The sequence below is a fragment of the Phyllobates terribilis genome, unplaced genomic scaffold (assembly GCF_046119375.1).
Source record: "Phyllobates terribilis strain yellow unplaced genomic scaffold, ASM4611937v1 Scaffold_4__5_contigs__length_816908805, whole genome shotgun sequence".
In the NCBI taxonomy this organism is placed as follows: Eukaryota; Metazoa; Chordata; class Amphibia; order Anura; family Dendrobatidae; genus Phyllobates; species Phyllobates terribilis.
Window position 1 is genome coordinate 761,596,938 of NW_027362764.1, and position 21,250 is coordinate 761,618,187.

The window sequence follows — 21,250 nt, forward strand, 5'->3', positions numbered from 1 at the left end:
TGTTGAGAGCCGCAGAGCACTGGACCTCGGGTCTAGCGCTTACTACCCGCCAGGAGGTCCAGGAACTGTTCGTCACGGAGCAGTTCTTGTGGAACTGCCCAGAGGACCTCCGACAGTTCCTCCGTGACCGAAAACCAACAGGGGCTTCTGCTACAGCCGCCCTGGCAGACGAGTATGCCAATAACAGGGCGCCTGAGCTGAAGAAGTCTGCCAGCAGCACCTGGAGAGGGGGTAAGCCCAGTCATGCCCCTGTTTCCCCGGCCCCTAGAACACAAGGGGTGTATCCCCCTGTTGCCCTCTCCAGGCAAGGACCAGACGTAAGACGTTGTCATCTATGCAACAAACCAGGACACTTTAGGGCTGAGTGTCCCCAGCGCCAAAAGACCCCATCCCAGTCCCAGAGAGCGCCCAATGTTTTGTGTGTGGGAGGGGGTGGTGGTAGGTCCCTGGACAACATCCAACCCGTCACCATAGGCCGTTCTGCGGTCATGGGACTGCGGGACACTGGCGCTGAACGAACACTGGTACGGCCTGAGGTGGTGTCCCCCCAGGACTTGGTACCAGGAAAGACTCTTTCCGTCTCCGGGGTTGGAGGCGTGGAGCCGGCCCTTCCCGTTGCCATGGTGTATTTGGACTGGGGTGCCGGGAGGGGGATGCGGGAGGTGGGAGTAACGCCAAATATTCCCGCAAATGTTTTATTAGGGACCGACTTGGGGCGTCTAGTATCGCAGTATGTACCCTCTGAACCCCCAAGTTCGGCCCCCCAAGAGTGTATTGATTTGTCAGCTGCTAATGCCAACCATGTTGTATGTAGTGTGCGTCCTGCTGAGGAGGAGGGAGTGAAACCTGAGGGTAACACCTGCACAGACACAACACAAACAGGGTTAGTGAAAGCAGGTGGGGAGTGTGGGGATGCCCGCAGAGGTGCTCAGCCGGCGTGCCGTGACCTCTTGTCCTCCGGTGAGGGAGGGGGCGGGCAGGATTCTGTAGAGGGAAGCTCAGGGATGGAGAGGGGGGCAGCTACCGGCAGTGTAGGGCTCCCAGGGGTATCCAGGCTGCTGAGTATAGGCCCACTGCAGGGGGAGGAACAGGCCATGGGAGGTGGGGGTGTCCCAAGAGAGGAGCCGCCAGGTAAGACCCCAGGGCAGGAGTTCCCCACATCCGAGATGTCCAAAGGCCTAGGAAGCCTGCCTGATCGGGCGGCTTGGTCAGAAACAGAGGGGAAGCAGGCACTACCCACGGTCACAGCGGTCATAGCCGCTGTCACCAGGAGTGGGAGCGCCGGAGCCCAAGGAGCCTTGCAGAGGTCCGACGGCTTCCCCACTTCTGACCAAGTGTCTGCCGGGTCAGACAGCGGCCAGGTGACATGCCCGGAGGGGCTGACAGAGGATGTGGCAGTTTCGTCGATTCTGGCCACATCAAGTCAGGAATTTCAGGCTGCGTTGGAAGCAGACGACAGCCTGAAAGCTCTCAAGGAACAGGCGGCACAGCCTCCCATGGAGTCAGACTGCGAGCGTGTGGTCTGGGACCAGGGACGGCTGTACCGGGTAACGGTCCAGCAGGGTTCACCGGAGGCGTGGCCCAGGGACCGACAGTTAGTGGTACCCTATCCGTTCAGGGCAGAATTGTTGCGGATCGCACACGAGATTCCGATGGCCGGACACCTAGGGATCGCTAAAACCAAGGCCAGGATAGCTCAGCATTTCTACTGGCCTGGGATGGGAGCCGCGGTGGGTGCCTACTGCCGTTCGTGTGACACCTGTCAGAGGGTGGGGAAGGCGGGGCCGCGCCCCAAAGCCCCACTGGTAACTCTGCCAATCATCGAAGAGCCTTTCTCGAGGGTTGCTGTGGATCTTATTGGACCTCTGTCCACTCCCAGCCACTCCGGGAAATGCTTCATACTCACGGTAGTGGACTATGCCACCCGGTACCCGGAAGCGGTAGCTTTGTCGTCCATTCGGGCCGACAAGGTGGCTACCGCCTTACTGGAGATCTTCTCCAGAGTGGGTTTCCCCCAAGGAATGCTCACCGACCGAGGGACCCAGTTCATGTCGCGGCTGATGGAGTCCCTCTGTAAGCAAATGCAGGTGCAACATCTGGTGGCCAGCCCGTATCACCCACAGACTAATGGCCTGTGTGAGCGGTTCAATGGCACCTTAAAGCAGATGCTTAAGATGTTGGTCGACTCCCACGGGAGAGACTGGGAGCGTTACCTCCCACACCTCCTATTTGCTTACCGGGAGGTTCCGCAGGCCTCAACGGGGTTCTCCCCCTTTGAGCTCCTGTACGGGCGACGGGTACGGGGCCCCCTGGCTCTGGTGAAGGAAGCATGGGAAGGGGATTTGGCCACCCCCGAGGTGTCGGTCATCGAGTATGTCGTGCGCCACCGGGACAGGATGATGGCCTTGGCAAAGCTGGTGCAGGACAATATGGCCCAGGCCCAGGCCGACCAGAAGCGGTGGTACGACCAGAATGCTTGTGAGAGGACCTACCAGGTGGGTCAAAAGGTGTGGGTACTGGTCCCCGTACCACAGAACAAGCTTCAGGCAGCCTGGGAAGGTCCCTACTTCGTGCACCAGAAACTCAATGCCGTCACCTATCTGGTCACCCTGGATCACGCCCGTGGAAGGAGGAAGGCCTTCCACGTGAACATGATGAAGGCTCATCATGAGCGGGAAGCGACTGCCCACCCAGTGTGCAACCTTCCCGAGGAAGGAGAGGTAGAAACCCTCCTGGATCTGCTCACCCAAGCCAAGGCGGGTGGGTCCATCGAGGATGTGGGGGTTGGCCACCAGCTCACGGAGGACCAACGGTCCCAGCTGGGGACCACCCTGCACCCCTTCCGGGGGCTGTTCAGCAGCCTGCCCGGAAGGACTGAGATGGCTGTCCACGACGTGGACACTGGCGATCACCCGCCGATCCGGCGTTCAGCATATCGGGTCTCTTTCGAGGTGCAGGGAAACATGCGCCAAGAGATAGACGAGATGCTGAAGCTGGGGGTGATCCAGGCATCCAGCAGCGCGTGGGCCTCGCCTGTAGTCCTCGTACCAAAGAAGGACCGAACTACACGGTTCTGCGTGGACTACCGGGGGCTCAACGCTGTAACGGCCACCGATGCGTTCCCCATACCACGCATCGATGACCTGCTCGATCGGATGGCCGGGGCTAAGTACCTGACCATCATGGATCTGAGCCGGGGGTACTGGCAGATTCCTCTGACCCCCGCGGCAAGGGAACGCTCTGCCTTTATCACCCCTTTTGGACTGTACGAGTCCACAGTGATGCCATTCGGCATGAAGAATGCCCCTGCCACTTTTCAGCGGATGGTCAATACGCTGCTTGAGGGACTTGAAGGGTACGCGGCTGCGTACTTGGACGATATTGCAGTCTTCAGTCCCACTTGGGAGGATCACCTAGAGCACCTGCGGCAGGTGCTCGGTCGGATCCACCGGGCAGGCTTGACCATCAAGCCGGAAAAGTGCCAGCTGGGCATGAGTGAGGTCCTCTACCTGGGTCACCGGGTAGGCGGGGGGGTTCTGAAGCCAGAACCGGGGAAAGTGGATGCCATCGCATCCTGGCCCACTCCTAGGACCAAAAAGCAGGTGATGTCCTTCTTGGGGACCGCCGGGTACTATAGGAGGTTCGTCCCACACTATAGCACCCTGGCCAAGCCCCTGACGGACCTCACCAAGAAGAAGCTGCCCGTCGCAGTCGACTGGACAGTCGCCTGCGAGACAGCTTTCGGGGCACTCAAGGCCGCCCTAAGTAGCTCCCCTGTACTGCAAGCTGCCGACTTCGACCGGCCGTTTGTGGTACAGACCGACGCCAGTGACTTTGGCCTCGGTGCTGTGCTAAGTCAGGTCAACACGACAGGCCAGGAACATCCTGTCTTGTACCTGAGCAGGAAGCTACTGCCCCGGGAGGTGGCTTACTCCACGGTGGAAAAAGAATGCCTGGCAATTGTATGGGCCCTGCAGCGTCTGCAGCCCTACTTGTACGGGAGCCATTTCACCGTGGAGACGGACCACAACCCCCTCAGCTGGTTACACACGGTCTCTGGGTCGAATGGCAGGTTGCTACGCTGGAGCCTCGCTCTCCAGCAGTACCACTTCTCCATTCGCCACAGAAGAGGCCGTGACCACGGTAACGCTGACGGGTTATCCCGGCAAGGGGAGGGTGCAGAAGGACGCACGGGGGAACACAGGAATGTGCTACCCCCTCGCGCCCTCGTATAGGGGGAGGTGTGATGAACCTGTAGCCGCCATCTTGGTAATGATAAATCATATCCAGGGATGGCCACACTTCAGCAGCCCCCACCCTTGGGACCTTCTGTTAAAACGTCAACTAGATAGTTTCCCCCCATCCAGGCTCCTGTAAGATAAGAAGCCTACTTAACACTTGAATGCTAGGAGCTTCAAAGACTTCGAGAGGAAACACAGCCAGCAGGGGGGGGTGCTTCGTCTATCTGTACCTGACCATTTGTCCCATAGGACTAGTTTCTTTGTCTGTCACAAGCATGGAGGCATAAGATATAGAAACATGAATAGTACACGCATGTTGCGTGGGATGGGCCAATAAAAAAATATCACGGCGTCCCGGAGCCATTGCGCACACAAGCCTCCGCGGTAGACGTTTGTACGTGCTCTGGAAGCCAAGATATAGCGCGGAGCCATTCCTGAGGACCGTATGGTATCATAATTGATATCAAAAGGTCGGTTACGGCGGCCCGAATCCATGGGAACCCCTGGGGGTATCATGAGACCATCCCAGAAGAAGTTATTGGGTTCCATAGAATTTGGGCTTCTGATCGAAGTTAGACCTGAGGGTGGAGACTGAGCCAGCTGACCTCACCAGCAGTGGGCGGGACGGGGCAGGTAAGATAGCAGGACAGACAAGAGACAAGTCAGTCTTGACCCAAGAGTGGTGTGCTGAACATCTGAGCACCAGCTGAGGCCACCAAGGGGAGGAGCAGTTTGACCATGCGGTGGTAGGCCTCAGCCTGTAACAAAGAACCGTGCCTGCGACCGCAGAATCCTCTCCCTGCGTCACAAGAAAATCAAGAAACCGGTAACTGATATGCTGTGGTGATTCTGTGTGTTGTATTCCATTGTTGTATAGTTTAGCCTGACCTTATACCTGTGTATATTTAGTTGTATATCGTGTATCTAGTGTATTATTATAATCAATTACCTCAAGTAATTGTGGGCCTGCCTTTTATTCTGCATAACGAACGCACGTCCGTGTGAGCTCGGCTCAAGCCAAAAACGCTACCCAGGGTTGGTTCCTGACCCGATATAGGCCCATTCACGGACTGGGCGTATATCTAAAATAGGGACTGGTGGCAGCATACCAACTGGGGATTGGGGAAGGCTGGTAGTGACGGTCGGAGGTTCAGATATATATATTCCTGGCGCGGCCAAGGAAGATATATATACCGCCCTCACTACAGAGGGCCCCGATACCCAGTAGGTTACAGGACAGTCTCCCTGGCGACCGCTTATCCTAGGTGCAGTTCCTTGACTGACCTGAGGCTAAGAGGGCGCTAGCGAGTTGTGCTGTGTAGTGACGTTACGGTTTAGTGACGTTGAAGGGATAACACACTACCGTGTTCCCTGCGCTGGTTGCAGCTTCCTGGCACTACTTTCTCTAGGTGCAGTACCTTGACTGACCTGAGAGGTAAGGGGGCGCCAGAGAGCTGCACCCACCGGCCGGCTTTCATCACAGCGGGTATTCCCGAGTGCTCCAGAGAGAGGGAGCAGCGGGGTGGGCGTCAGGGGACAGGTTTTGCGTAAGAGAGGTTGCTGTAGTTTGCAGTTGGTTTGATGCGATAGGTGGGGGAATTGGTGGAAGCTGTGGGGGTCCAGGATTGGGAGATATGTCGCCAGCAGTGAGGGGAAGCAGAGAGAGGGAGAGCAGATGGGAGAAGGAGAGTGTCCGGCTTGTTTTATGTTTCGGTAGGATCGATCTGAGGTTGAGGAGCAGGTCTGTAGATGAGGTTAGGGCGGGAGGTAGGAGGGAAGGAGAGATGATGATTTGGTTAGAGGGTGCTGGGGTTTGGGGATAGCGAAGGAGAGTGAGGATTAGTGGGGCAAAAACAGTAAGGGCATATGTAAGCATGATGAAAGTGTAAGGGAGAATGAGAAAGAAAATCTAAGTACAAACAGTAGATAGTTATCCGTACCTTCTGGTCACTTCTGGCCCATTTCTGGCATATTTAATTTTTAGCCCCTTAAAAAGCGACCCTTTAAAAGCCAGACCCGTCTGTGCCAGACTTGGCTCGCTTGATTTATGGAGCTCTGGCCAGCACATTAGGTGGGTCAGGTGTGCAGACTTATATTGTTACAATGTATACTTTGTATTGTTTATTTTATTACATTTGTTTATTTTATTACTCTAGCCCTAACCCTAACCCTAATCATTGGTGTAACCCTAACACAAGCTCTAATTATGGATAGAAAATATGTAAAAACATAAAATTTGTTTAGCATTTGTTATTCATGTTTTTACAGGGTCTTTGTCTCTCCTCTCGCAAAAATGAGCAGAGAGCCAGAGAGCTGCAGGTGAGCACAATGATGCACATGGCTCAACACCGTTGCTGCCTATGGAGAGCGCAGCAGCTGAGACTAATTTGCCATCAATTTCTGCGCTCTGCATAGTCAGTGATCAAGATGACAACATTCACTTCATTATACTGATAGCTTTGTCATCTCGGTGGCCACATACTCATTCACTGTGCTCCAAAATTAAGCTGCTAAGTGCAGGGAAATCATGGATCATTTGACAGTGAGAGCAGCTGAAGGACAAAATTCGGCTTTCCCAGAATTTGGCACCCGGGACAACCATTTTTGTGGCTCTCATCAAGCTACGCCACTGATTCATTTAACATGACAGTAAACCGGAAACTGGCAGAATTTAGAATGCAGCTCTGGATGTAACAAGAGCACAGGACCACAGCATCATGTTAGCATCAGTATTTCAGTAGATATATCATTTGTTTCATTTTTACATAGGACTGCACGTGAGTACAATTCATCCCAAATGATAAACAATGCAGTTACTAGATGTAGCAGAGCTGAGATTGCGTGCATTATCTGATGCTTTCCTACTATATTATGTTACATCAAAGGTCAGAAATAAATAATGCAAGGACAAATCCCGCTCTGCAGCATCTGCACAATACACTCAGCTCTTCTGCATCACTATATTGAGACTACATGATTCCCATGCATTTATGACCCCCTGACATATTTTTGGACTGCACCATTTGGCAGCCCTGTTAGATTCACGTTGCGTGTATGAGATCTGGCAGCTGTGAGAGTAGATGGGCGGGCGGGGGGGACACGGTCTGCCTGGACTGCACTGCACCGCTGGATGGCCACCGCTCCATTGTTTGGGGTTGTCAGGAACGTCTCATCATGTCAGTGATTCCTGATGATATCATGTGTGTGGAATGTACAGGACGGGGAGCGTGTCACTGATTGTACGCTGTATACTGAGTGTACAGAAGAGGGGAATACAGCCCCCCAGTGGTGCCAGACCACCGAGGGTATCATGGGGCGGAAATGTAAGCTTCAGGTAGATGACTGACATGTGCACAGATGCAATCCCCTATACATGGCTGCCTGAAATCCCATATACACGGCTGTGATCCCATATACATGTCTGCCAGCGATCCCAGATATACTGCTGCAGCCGTATATACATGGCTGCAATCCCCTATACATGGCTGCCTGAAATCCCATATACACGGCTGTGATCCCATATACATGTCTGCCAGCGATCCCAGATATACTGCTGCAGCCGTATATACATGGCTGCAATCCCCTATACATGGCTGCCTGAAATCCCATATACACGGCTGTGATCCCATATACATGTCTGCCAGCGATCCCAGATATACTGCTGCAGCCGTATATACATGGCTGCAATCCCCTATACATGGCTGCCTGAAATCCCATATACACGGCTGTGATCCCATATACATGTCTGCCAGCGATCCCAGATATACTGCTGCAGCCGTATATACATGGCTGCAATCCCCTATACATGGCTGCCTGCGATCTTATATACACGGCTGCAATGCCATATATATGGCTGCAATCCCCTATACATGGCTGCCTGCGATCTTATATACACGGCTGCAATGCCATATATATGGCTGCAATCCCCTATACATGGCTGCCTGCGATCTTATATACACAACTGCAATCCCATATATATGGCTGCAATCCCCTATACATGGCTGCCTGCGATCTTATATACACGGCTGCAATCCCAGATATATGGCTGCAGTCCCCTATACATGGCTGCCTGCGATCTTATATACACGGCTGCAATCCCATATATATGGCTGCAATCCCCTATACATGGCTGCCTGCGATCTTATATACACAACTGCAATCCCATATATATGGCTGCAATCCCCTATACATGGCTGCCTGCGATCTTATATACACGGCTGCAATGCCATATATATGGCTGCAATCCCCTATACATGGCTGCCTGTGATCCCATATATACAGCTGTAATCCCATATACACAAAAGCAATCCAACATATACAGCTGCGATCCCATATATACAGCTGTGATCCCATATACATGTCTGCCAGCGATCCCAGATATACAGCTGCAACCGTATATACATGGCTGCAATCCCCTATACATGGCTGCCTGAAATCCCATATACACGGCTGTGATCCCATATACATATCTGCCAGCGATCCCAGATATACTGCTGCAGCCGTATATACATGGCTGCAATCCCCTATACATGGCTGCCTGCGATCTTATATACACGGCTGCAATCCCATATACATGGCTGCAATCCCCTATACATGGCTGCCTGCGATCTTATATACACGGCTGCAATCCCATATATATGGCTGCAATCCCCTATACATGGCTGCCTGCGATCTTATATACACGGCTGCAATCCCATATATATGGCTGCAATCCCCTATACACGGCTGCAATCCCATATACATGGCTGCAATCCCCTATACATGGCTGCCTGCGATCTTATATACACGGCTGCAATGCCATATATATGGCTGCAATCCCCTATACATGGCTGCCTGCGATCTTATATACACAACTGCAATCCCATATATATGGCTGCAATCCCCTATACATGGCTGCCTGCGATCTTATATACACAACTGCAATCCCAGATATATGGCTGCAGTCCCCTATACATGGCTGCCTGCGATCTTATATACACGGCTGCAATCCCATATATATGGCTGCAATCCCCTATACATGGCTGCCTGCGATCTTATATACACAACTGCAATCCCATATATATGGTTGCAATCCCCTATACATGGCTGCCTGCGATCTTATATACACGGCTGCAATGCCATATATATGGCTGCAATCCCCTATACATGGCTGCCTGCGATCTTATATACACGGCTGCAATCCCATATATATGGCTGCAATCCCCTATACATGGCTGCCTGTGATCCCATATATACAGCTGTAATCCCATATACACAAAAGCAATCCAACATATACAGCTGCGATCCCATATATACAGCTGTGATCCCATATACATGTCTGCCAGCGATCCCAGATATACAGCTGCAACCGTATATACATGGCTGCAATCCCCTATACATGGCTGCCTGAAATCCCATATACACGGCTGTGATCCCATATACATATCTGCCAGCGATCCCAGATATACTGCTGCAACCGCATATACATGGCTGCAATCCCCTATACATGGCTGCCTGCGATCTTATATACACGGCTGCAATCCCATATATATATGGCTGCAGTCCCCTATATATGGCTGCCTGCGATCTTCTATACACGGCTGCAATCCCATATATATGGCTGCAATCCCCTATACACGGCTGCAATCCCATATACATGGCTGCAATCCCCTATACATGGCTGCCTGCGATCTTATATACACGGCTGCAATCCCATATATATGGCTGCAATCCCCTATACATGGCTGCCTGCAATCTTATATACACGGCTGCAATCCCATATATATGGCTGCAGTCCCCTATACATGGCTGCCTGCGATCTTATATACACGGCTGCAATCCCATATATATGGCTGCAATCCCCTATACATGGCTGCCTGCGATCTTATATACACGGCTGCAATCCCATATATATGGCTGCAATCCCCTATACATGGCTGCCTGCGATCTTATATACACAACTGCAATCCCATATATATGGCTGCAGTCCCCTATACATGGCTGCCTGCGATCTTATATACACGGCTGCAATCCCATATATATGGCTGCAATCCCCTATACATGGCTGCCTGCGATCTTATATACACAACTGCAATCCCATATATATGGCTGCAGTCCCCTATACATGGCTGCCTGCGATCTTATATACACAACTGCAATCCCAGATATATGGCTGCAGTCCCCTATACATGGCTGCCTGCGATCTTATATACACAACTGCAATCCCATATATATGGCTGCAGTCCCCTATACATGGCTGCCTGCGATCTTATATACACGGCTGCAATCCCATATATATGGCTGCAATCCCCGATACATGGCTGCCTGCGATCTTATATACACGGCTGCAATGCCATATATATGGCTGCAATCCCCTATACATGGCTGCCTGCGATCTTATATACACAACTGCAATCCCATATATATGGCTGCAATCCCCTATACATGGCTGCCTGCGATCTTATATACACGGCTGCAATGCCATATATATGGCTGCAATCCCCTATACATGGCTGCCTGCGATCTTATATACACAACTGCAATCCCATATATATGGCTGCAATCCCCTATACATGGCTGCCTGCGATCTTATATACACGGCTGCAATCCCATATATATGGCTGCAATCCCCTATACATGGCTGCCTGTGATCCCATATATACAGCTGTAATCCCATATACACAAAAGCAATCCAACATATACAGCTGCGATCCCATATATACAGCTGTGATCCCATATACATGTCTGCCAGCGATCCCAGATATACAGCTGCAACCGTATATACATGGCTGCAATCCCCTATACATGGCTGCCTGAAATCCCATATACACGGCTGTGATCCCATATACATATCTGCCAGCGATCCCAGATATACTGCTGCAACCGCATATACATGGCTATAATCCCCTATACATGGCTGCCTGCGATCTTATATACACGGCTGCAATCCCATATATATATGGCTGCAGTCCCCTATATATGGCTGCCTGCGATCTTATATACACGGCTGCAATCCCATATATATGGCTGCAATCCCCTATACATGGCTGCCTGCGATCTTATATACACGGCTGCAATCCCATATATATGGCTGCAATCCCCTATACATGGCTGCCTGTGATCCCATATATACAGCTGCAATCCCATATACACAAAATCAATCCAACATATACAGCTGCGATCCCATATATACAGCTGTGATCCCATATACACAAAATCAATCCAACATATACAGCTGCAATCCCATATATGTATATATGGCTGTATTCCCATATACTCTGATGTGTTTCCCTATGCTCACTTTTGATCCCATATACATGCCTGCAATCCCAATATACACAGCTATAAACCCATATATACAGTTGCAATCCCATATACACGATTACAATCCCACATACACAACTGTAATCCCATATACACAGCTGCATTTCCATATACACAGCGGTAATCCCATATACATGGCTGTAATCCCATATACACAGCTGTAATCCCACATATATGCCTACAATCCCACATACACAACCGCAATCCCATATATACAGGTGTAATGCCACAATCACAGCCGCATTCCCATTTACACGTCTGTAATCCCATATTCAGTGCTGTAATCCCATATACATGACTGTAATCCCATATACACAGGTGTATTCCCACATACACGTGTATAATCCCACATGTACAACTGCAATCCGATATACACTGCTGTAATCCCATATACGAGGTTGTTTTGAGCTCCGCTCCTGGCATTTTAGCACAGAAGGTAACAATTCATTGTAATACAGGCAGAATTCCAGCAAACACTGCACTGGCTGTAAAGGGTTTGTCGCACTAAGAATTGACAAATTATGCAGCTTTGTGCTAAGTGTATTTTTTTAGGGTGGTTTGGGGGAAAAACAATAATCTTGCAATTCTCACACTGGCCACTGGGACTTTTTTAAACGCCTTTTTCCTGTTTTTTCATAGATGGATACATGTACATTAGCGGAACTTGTCTGCTCCCTACACAATCTGTTGTATGGAGGCATCTAATGATCGTGACGCGCCCCCTGGGCCGTGGGGTACTCGGTAGCCGGGCCGGTCGGTGCAGGGGGATGTCACAGTGGCAGTGACCCGGTCCATGACCCAGGGCGGTCAATAAAAGGGGATTTTATAGCTTTTATAATTTAATGTTCGTGATGCCACCTGTGGTATGCGGCTATATGGAGCCGCCGCTGCGGAGCAGATCCTCTGGAGCTGATGATGATGCAGCAGAGTTGGTTCAGCTCTCCACAGGTAGAGCTTAGCTCCAGGGCAGTGTAGATGGTGATGTTATAGATGTTGCTGTGCAGTGTAGTGCAGGTGATGGCGCAGATAATAATTCTAGGACACAGTGGGGTGCAGTCTTCAAGGTTTACTCACAGTTGTTGACCTCCTGGTTACCAGCGCCAGGGTAACCTCCCACGCCGTCCTGTGTTTACCAAGGCAGGGGTTCAGCAATCTCTCAAGTAACTCAGGAGTACTTAAACGGGACCCCGTTCTATGTGCCTTCCTCGGTCGTCTTCCTGCACTGGCTCTCACCCTCCTGCCCTGCGCCTCACAATCAGTGTCCCAAGCCGGTAGCCTCGGATCTTGTCGGGCGACCTGCAGTCCCCTGGACCCTCTGTGGCCACCTTTTCGGTGATTAATTGTGGTGGTTGGCAGCTGCACCTTGCAAGTACAGCAACCTCCAGTTATCTAGCTGAGCCTTGTAGTTCTCCACTAGTTTAGGGGCTGGTCCCCTCTGCGGCCTGATCCCTCCATGTCCGTGTAGATTCGGGCGCACGGGTGGCATCCGCACTTCCAGTGCCCCTAGGATCCCTTCTGTTCCTCTTGGAGCCTTCCTTCTGCTCCCGTCCTCTTTAGTCTTTCCTCCTGGGCCTCTCCGTCTAGGCCCGCTCCTCCTGAGCAGAGCTCCTGCAGAGCTCCTGCTCCTCTCACTGTCCTCCTCTGACTGAACTTCTTCTAGATGGTTCCATCCCTTCTTATACTCCTACTGAAGTGCTCCCCTAAACTCCTTCCTCCACCCACACCCACTACATGGTTCCGCCCTCAAGCTAGGGACCAGGGACTGTGCTCTCCCTTAGGAGCAATCTCGCCCTTCCCTGTGAAGTGGAGTGTAATGGATGCTAGTGTGTGGGTCCCGGGCAGTACTCCATCCTTACCTGAGAGTGGGATACCACACATCTGGGTGAGATGCAGTACCTCTGTGGCGACTGAACCCGCAGAGGCCCAACAAGCGTGTGCAAGGGTCATTGTGAAGGGAGGAGGAGCAGGGTTGGCTGCATGGGGCATGACTACAATAGATGCAGGGGTTGCAATTGCACCCAGGACCTGGAGCCTAGGGAGCCAAAAAGGTGCCTTTGGCCCATAAAAAAAAGACCACAACTACTAAAGACTTGCAATAGTTTGGGGGCCCCTTGGAGCTTTTGCATTGGGGCCCAGGAGCTTCTGGCTAAGCCAGGTGTGACATCACCTATTGTGTGTTAATAGCTGTGTATAGAGGCGTTACCGGTGCCTTTGATGTACACACAGGGCAGCATAGTCTGAAGTGACAGCTACACAGTTTTGACTCCAGACTGATACATTTCACTTGCTCTGATACCAGAGATTGTGTGAAGTGGATACAATTGTTGCTGTGAGAAGTATCAGGTCTGTTCTGTTTTTGTTTTGTTTTTTGCTTGAATCCATGTTCTTTATGTTACTTTTTCTTTGCCTTTTTTTTATTATATCTTTTATACGTCTCTAATTCCAGGTCCTGTTACAAAACACCACCACAATGCCACCTGTCCTTGCTGTCTCAGAAGAGTACACTAGGACTCAGTACTGCAAATGGCCGTGCGAGTGCCCTCCAGACACACCTGTGTGCAAACCCGGGGTCAGCCTGGTCACTGATGGCTGCGACTGCTGCAAAACGTGCGCAAAACAGCTGTGGGAAAACTGTACGGAGGCAGATACATGCGACACACACAAGGGGCTATACTGTGACTACAGCAGGGACGCGCCTAGGTACGAAGTAGGTCTCTGTGGACGTAAGTATCTCATACACTTATTAATATTTGTTTCCTAGGTGGCGCTAGTATAATCTTCTACCACTCTGTGGCAGTTCATGATGTCTGGCCATATTTACTCCTTAAAGTGCCAATTCCGGCTTGTAAAATTATTACCTGGATTCCTGTCTGCACCTGTCAATCAATTGACATCACTTCTTCAGATTCTTCCAAATACAATGGTGGCCGATAATAATTCATTAAGGAGTTTGTGAAAGAGCAGGATAGAGATGCTGAGTCCATCAGGCAAGAAGTTATGGAATATGGTGCCCAGTCCTCAAAAGTGAGAGTCATTTCTGCAGTTGAAGGTCATCTGCCATTAAATGGGGTATCCGATCTTAGAGCTACATTTTATAGGGCTGGAGGAGCTGTGCAGATTGATATAAGGGTTGACAGGGAAACATTCATTATAACTAATCTTAACGATTAGAAATTCCTGCTTGCTCTGGGGTTAGGAGTCTGAGAGGCGGAGTTATCCCCGCCCCCTGGACTCCCAATCCCAGAGCAAGCAGGAATTCAAATCAATCAATGGCTGAAGGTTATAGTGAATCTTTTCCTATAAACCCATATATCATTCTGCTCAGCTCCTCCTGCTCTATAACAAGGTGACATATTGGCATCTTTATACGGCACCTACAAGAACACATGCAATAAACGGAACCGATAATTTATGGAATCTGTTAATTAATACATTTGTTCCTTAATTTACATAAATGTATCACCAATGTGTACTTAAAAAAACAAAACAAAAGAACTTAAAAAAATGAATGATAATATTCTAGCATTCTGCAACCTCCACTAGGAGGCGCTTACTACATACTGATTATACATTTGACCTAAAGGAGTTGTCCTATCATAGGCAACCACCGTAAAAATGTCCCACTCGTGGAACCCCCGAACAATCATCTGCTTTCACTTGCAAAACCATGGCCAGCATGTCATAGATACATGGCTGTCCTTGTAATCAGGCCACCAGAACTCAAGCTATTCCTACAAAGTATTCCGGCTCATACAGATGGTCCTGGGGAGTGTGAATCTCCCTTTAAGATGTCCATTTGCCATAATAGCGTATATGAACAAAAGGTTTTATGTATAAACCCTTTTAATACAGCACAGTAAGCTCGTGAGCTCCATCTAGTGGTGACAGCATGAGGCCTGAAATGTATTATTTTACTGTATGTCTATATATCGGATTGGCTACCCCTTTTTAACCCCTTATTCATTGTATATGGGCATAGCAGTGGCGCTGAGAATACAGATGGTTGACAATAATTGTAACCATGTTCTTTCTTGTTTTTTTGCAGAGATGACTGGAGTCGGTTGTCTGCTCAATGGTGTGCGGTACGTCAATGGCCAAAGTTTTCAGCCAAATTGCAAATTCAACTGCACTTGCCTGAATGGGGATATAGGTTGTGTCCCGCTCTGCATGAACTCCCGTCCCCCACTGGTGTGGTGTCAGAACCCCAAACGCGTAAAAATGGCAGGAAAATGTTGTGAGCAATGGATATGTGATGATTCCAAGAGGTTTAGGAAAGCATCACCACGGCACATTGCTTCTCCAGGTTTGTTTGAGAATTATATGGGTTTTAAGTTTATTATTTAGTTTCCAGACTACAACATAATTGTGTTTCCAATATAAACTATTATGCAATGCCCTATGTGACCACATGGCGTGCTGTACTGCAGATCTGTGTCCCTCAGCAGCAAGGAACAGAAGGCACTTTCATTCAAGCACATATATAGCAAAGTCTACAGCTCCACCTAGTGGTAAGAATATTTAGTGCAGTTTTCTAAAAACAGAAATTGACACCGAGAGGTGATTCTTCATATTCAAATGTTTATGATTATTTTCCACAATTTAATGTGATGTAGGATGAGCATAACCCAGAATTTTCCATCATCTGCCTAACTGAAAAAGTTATAGTGTTGTACATATTGTTATTAATATTAGTAGTTGTTGTGTTATTCATATTGTTATTAGCAATAGATTTATAGTAGATATCAGTACAAGCATTGTTATTATTAATAAAATTGGTAGCAATAGATATATGCGTATTGTCATTATCATATAGTGTGAGTAGTGTTAGACATGGTTGTTGTATACATTTTTATGAATTATTATTAATAGTATTATACAAGTGCTTAAAAATGGTAGTAGCTTATTATACATATTATTAGTATTATTACTTCTGGTAGTAGTAGTAGTATTATAAATATTGTTAGTAGTAGTTCTATTATATTTTATCATTACAGTTAGAATTGTTTATATTCTTTTTAGTTGTAAAAATGCAGGAGCCAGGCTCATATTTCTGTCCAGCTGCTACACCGACATCTCCATTATGTGTCAGAAACTGTACTGGTTGTCCTTCCTCCATTGAATACAAAATAAATGTATTACTGTCACCCAATAGGCTCTCCACAGTGCTGCACTGCCCTACATCTCCTCCCTCATCTTTGTCTACCACCCTATCCATCCTCTCCACAGTGCTGCACCGCCCTACATCTCCTCCCTCATCTTTGTCTACCACCCTATCCATCCTCTCCACAGTGCTGCACCGCCCTACATCTCCTCCCTCATCTCAATCTACCACCCTATCCATCCTCTCCACAGTGCTGCACTGCTCTACATCTCCTCCCTCATCTTTGTCTACCACCCTACCCATCCTCTCCACAGTGCTGCACCGCCCTACATCTCCTCCCTCATCTTTGTCTACCACCCTATCCATCCTCTCCACAGTGCTGCACCGCCCTACATCTCCTCCCTCATCTCAATCTACCACCCTATCCATCCTCTCCACAGTGCTGCACCGCCCTACATCTCCTCCCTCATCTCAATCTACCACCCTATCCATCCTCTCCACAGTGCTGCACCGCCCTACATCTCCTCCCTCATCTCAATCTACCACTCTACCCATCCTCTCCACAGTGCTGCACCGCCCTACATCTCCTCCCTCATCTCAATCTACCACCCTATCCATCCTCTCCACAGTGCTGCACTGCTCTACATCTCCTCCCTCATCTTTGTCTACCACCCTACCCATCCTCTCCACAGTGCTGCACCGCCCTACATCTCCTCCCTCATCTTTGTCTACCACCCTATCCATCCTCTCCACAGTGCTGCACCGCCCTACATCTCCCTCATCTCTGTCTACCACCTACACGTCCTCTCCACAGCCCTGCTCCAGCCTACATCTGGCCTAAATCTGCTCCCATGGCTGCAACATCTCCAGACTTGTCTCCCATCATGCACAGGGATATCATTGGCCTAAATGTGCTCCCATGGCTGCAGTATCTCCAGACTTGTCTCCCATCCAGCATATCTGGGATGTCATTGGCCTAAATGTGCTCCCATGGCTGCAGTGTCTCCAGACTTGTCTCCCATCAAGCACATCTCGGATATCATTGGCCTAAATGTGCTCCCATGGCTGCAGTGTCTCCAGACTTGTCTCCCATCCAGCATATCTGGGATGTCATTGGCCTAAATGTGCTCCCATGGCTGCAGTGTCTCCAGACTTGTCTCCCATCAAGCACATCTCGGATATCATTGGCCTAAATGTGCTCCCATGGCTGCAGCGTCTCCGGACTTGTCTCCCATCGAGCACATCTGTCACATCATTGGTTTGTGACTACACAGGAGCTGCCAGCAGCGGACCTTGATGATTTGCTCAAGTGCACTCAGCGGCAGAACCTTCCTCAGACGCCCATTAATAACTTCACTGAGTAAATCCAGATGTTTTGAAATTGTTGTTTCCATTTTTCATTACTTGCATATTAGTAACTTGTCTATCCATCCCGTGATTTCCATCTTTCTACCCCTTTTCTTTATTGGTGCTTCAGTTTCAATGTTGAGGAGTGTATATGTATAGATATAGGGTAAAAGTACTATTAATATTGGCAGCAGTAGTCAGATGATTTTTCTTCTCCCGTTGCAGTTTATGGAGAGTTAAGTGAATCCTGGCACAATAACTGTATCATCCAGACCACTCCGTGGAGCCCGTGCACCAAGACGTGCGGCATGGGAATATCTACACGGATATCCAACGACAACGACAAGTGTAAACTGCTCAAGGAAAGTCGCCTCTGTAACATGAGACCCTGTGAGGTGGACATAACGCGGCATTTCAGGGTATGATATAATTATATGCAATATCGTACTTTGATGCTGTATATAAAGAAGGCGTGAGAGGGACCGGTACAAGCTACAAATCCTTATATTTTTGTAGGACATGGTTAGAAGCTCTGTTTGCAATGGGACACAAATGTAGTACCAGACACAGCCATAGACAAGAGTGGCGCTGTTTTTGGAAAAAACAACAACAAATAAACAAACAAAAAAACAACAACAGATCCTTCATTCTTATTTCATAAATCCCCCAGATGTTGAGCATCTTTAGCTTTTCCCATTGGTCTTCATTTACCTCTAAGAAACCCTCATCTCCACTTAAAAGGGTTAGAAAAACATGGCTTTTTACTTCAAGAAACAGCACCAGTGAAGATAAGCTGCAATACCACACACAGCCTGAGGACAGGAGTGGCGCTGATTTGCAAGAAAAAGCCATGTTTTTTTTTTCAATCCTGTACATCTCCTTTAAAGTTAACCTGTTAACTTGGAATTTCTGCACCTCTTGTAGTCACAAACTTAAAGATGATCTATCTCTTTCCATAAATTATATATATAACCTGATGTAAACGCCGCTGTTCTCCTGAATCAGGCGATGTTTTTCTTTTGTTCCTGCGCCTCTCCAATCCTGAGATATGGCCCACACTCTTTTTTTGTATATAAATCTTACAAGTGGGTGTGACTTTCAACTATTTTCTTGTGGACCATGCCCAGTTGGCTAAATATCATAGACTTATATAGAGGGAAGAAGTGGCCGTATTTCAGGAACGGAGAGGCACAGGAAGAAAAGAAAAACATCGCCGGATTCAGGAGAACAGCGAGATTAACATCAAGTAAAAAAATAACTTATTTATGGCAAGTGGCAGGTCCTCTTTAAAGGGATTCCTTAACGTAATAAAAAAATAAATAAATAAAGAGTAGGGATTATTATTAATTAATTCAAGAAGCTCTACTCACTGGCTGTTACCTCTGTGTCTCCAACGTTGGCCTCCGGTGTTGTCTCCGGCAGGACAGGAGGCATGGGATATACATTGGATGATGTCTCATTCCAGTCCCTTCACTGCTGCAGCCAATCACTGCAGTCAGGAGTTAGAAAAATAGGACCGTTGGAGAATACTGGCTTAGTCTGTGCTTGCGTCAGGGTTTTTGTTTTCTTTACAAGTCAGAGAACCTCTTTAAATGAAAATTAATTTTTCACATTAATATTTTTTTGTTCTCCCCCCCCCCCCCCCCCCAGCCTGGTAAAAAATGTCTGGCAGTTTACCGTGAAACCGAAGCCAAAAATTTCACTATTTCCGGCTGCGTGAGTAAGAAAGCGTACAGACCCAAATACTGCGGCGTGTGCTCGGACGACAGATGCTGCACTCCGTACAAGTCCAAGACTATCAATGTCCAGTTTGATTGCCCAGGTGGGTCGGGGGTCTCCTGGAACGTCATGTGGATCAACGCTTGTTTTTGCAACCTGAACTGTCGGCGACCAAATGACATTTTCGCAGACCTGGAAAGCTACCACGATTATACCGAAATTATAAACTGAGGAAAAAATAATGAAGACCCGGACGTCCTGCCCCCGAGGATCCGTAGATGTTAATGTTGATATTGGTGCTATACCTGTAAAGTGCATTATTGAGTCTCAGGGTGAGATATGACTTATAATCCGCTGCTTAACTTATTATTATTTCCTTTAAAGACGCTTCGCACTTCTATAAGAAGATATTAAGATATAAGAGAAGAAACGTTCCCTCCTTCCAGCCTTCTCTTATCTCCATATATTGTAAGTCCAGTGTTTCACTCTTCTCGAGAGTAAGTTCCGACATCATGGCTGCCAGCTCAGACTTTCCAGTGTGACAGTAATTAGAGTGCCCCATACCCCCCCCCCCCAAAAAATCTTTAAATTGCTGTGGAATTAATGGTGCTATATAGGTGAGTAAAATAAATAAATAAATAAATAAAGGGGTATTCCCATCTCTAAAATCCTATTCCAATAAATAGTAAATGTAATAATAATATTATCAGTACATGCATACAATTAGAAGTGTAGTATAGTTCTTCTGATTAGCTATGTCGCTTACCCCATGTGCAGGGAATTACAATAACTAACTAATAACTACCTGTCACCATATGAGTGGTTCTAACCATGGATACCTAAGCTACTGCAATGCCCTGTACATGGGGTAAGCAGCATAGCTAATCAGAAGAACTATAGTACATTTCTATATCACTTACCCCATGTGCAGGGAATTGCAGCAGCTTGTGTATCCATGGTTACGACCACTCATATAGTGACAGTTAGTTAGGTATTAGTGGTTGTAACCATGGATACCAAAGCTACTGCAATGCCCTGCACATGGAGGAAGCGATATACAGTGCTGGCCAAAAGTATTGGCACCCCTGCAATTCTGTCAGATAATACTCAGTTTCTTCCTGAAAATGATTGCAATCACAAATTCTTTGGTCTTATTATCTTCATTTAATTTGCTTGCAAGGAAAAAAACACAAAAGAGAATGAAGCAAAAATCAAATCATTGATCATTTCACACAAAACTCCAAAAATGGGCCGGACAAAAGTATTGGCACCCTCAGCCTAATACTTGGTTGCACAACCTTTAGCCAAAATAACTGCGAACAACCGCTTCCAGTAACCATCAATGAGTTTCTTACAATGCTCTGCTGGAATTGTAGACCATTCTTCTTTGGCAAACTGCTCCAGGTCCCTGATATTTGAAGGGTGCCTTCTCCAAACTGCCATTTTGAGATCTCCCCACAGGTGTTCTATGGGATTCAGGTCTGGACTCATTGCTGGCCACCTTAAAAGTCTCCAGTGCTTTCTCTCAAACCATTTTATA

The 21,250-nt window shown here is 48.3% G+C and overlaps 1 protein-coding gene across 2 annotated transcripts in view; it reads left to right on the forward strand.

Moving 5' to 3' along the window:
• The window catches only part of CCN4 (cellular communication network factor 4), a 128,007-nt gene extending 107,243 nt beyond the window's left edge, over window positions 1-20,764 (forward strand). The window contains exons 2-5 of one of the 2 annotated variants that reach the window (XM_073679908.1): window positions 13,990-14,266; window positions 15,589-15,846; window positions 18,217-18,410; window positions 19,642-20,761. In XM_073679908.1, the coding sequence (XP_073536009.1) occupies window positions 13,990-14,266; window positions 15,589-15,846; window positions 18,217-18,410; window positions 19,642-19,941 (1,029 nt within the window). In that variant the 3' untranslated portion in view covers window positions 19,942-20,761. Of the gene's footprint in view, window positions 1-13,989; window positions 14,267-15,588; window positions 15,847-18,216; window positions 18,411-19,641 lie in introns of those variants that run through there. The other variant, XM_073679909.1, reaches the window with a different exon arrangement.
• Window positions 20,765-21,250: the final 486 nt, after the last annotated feature.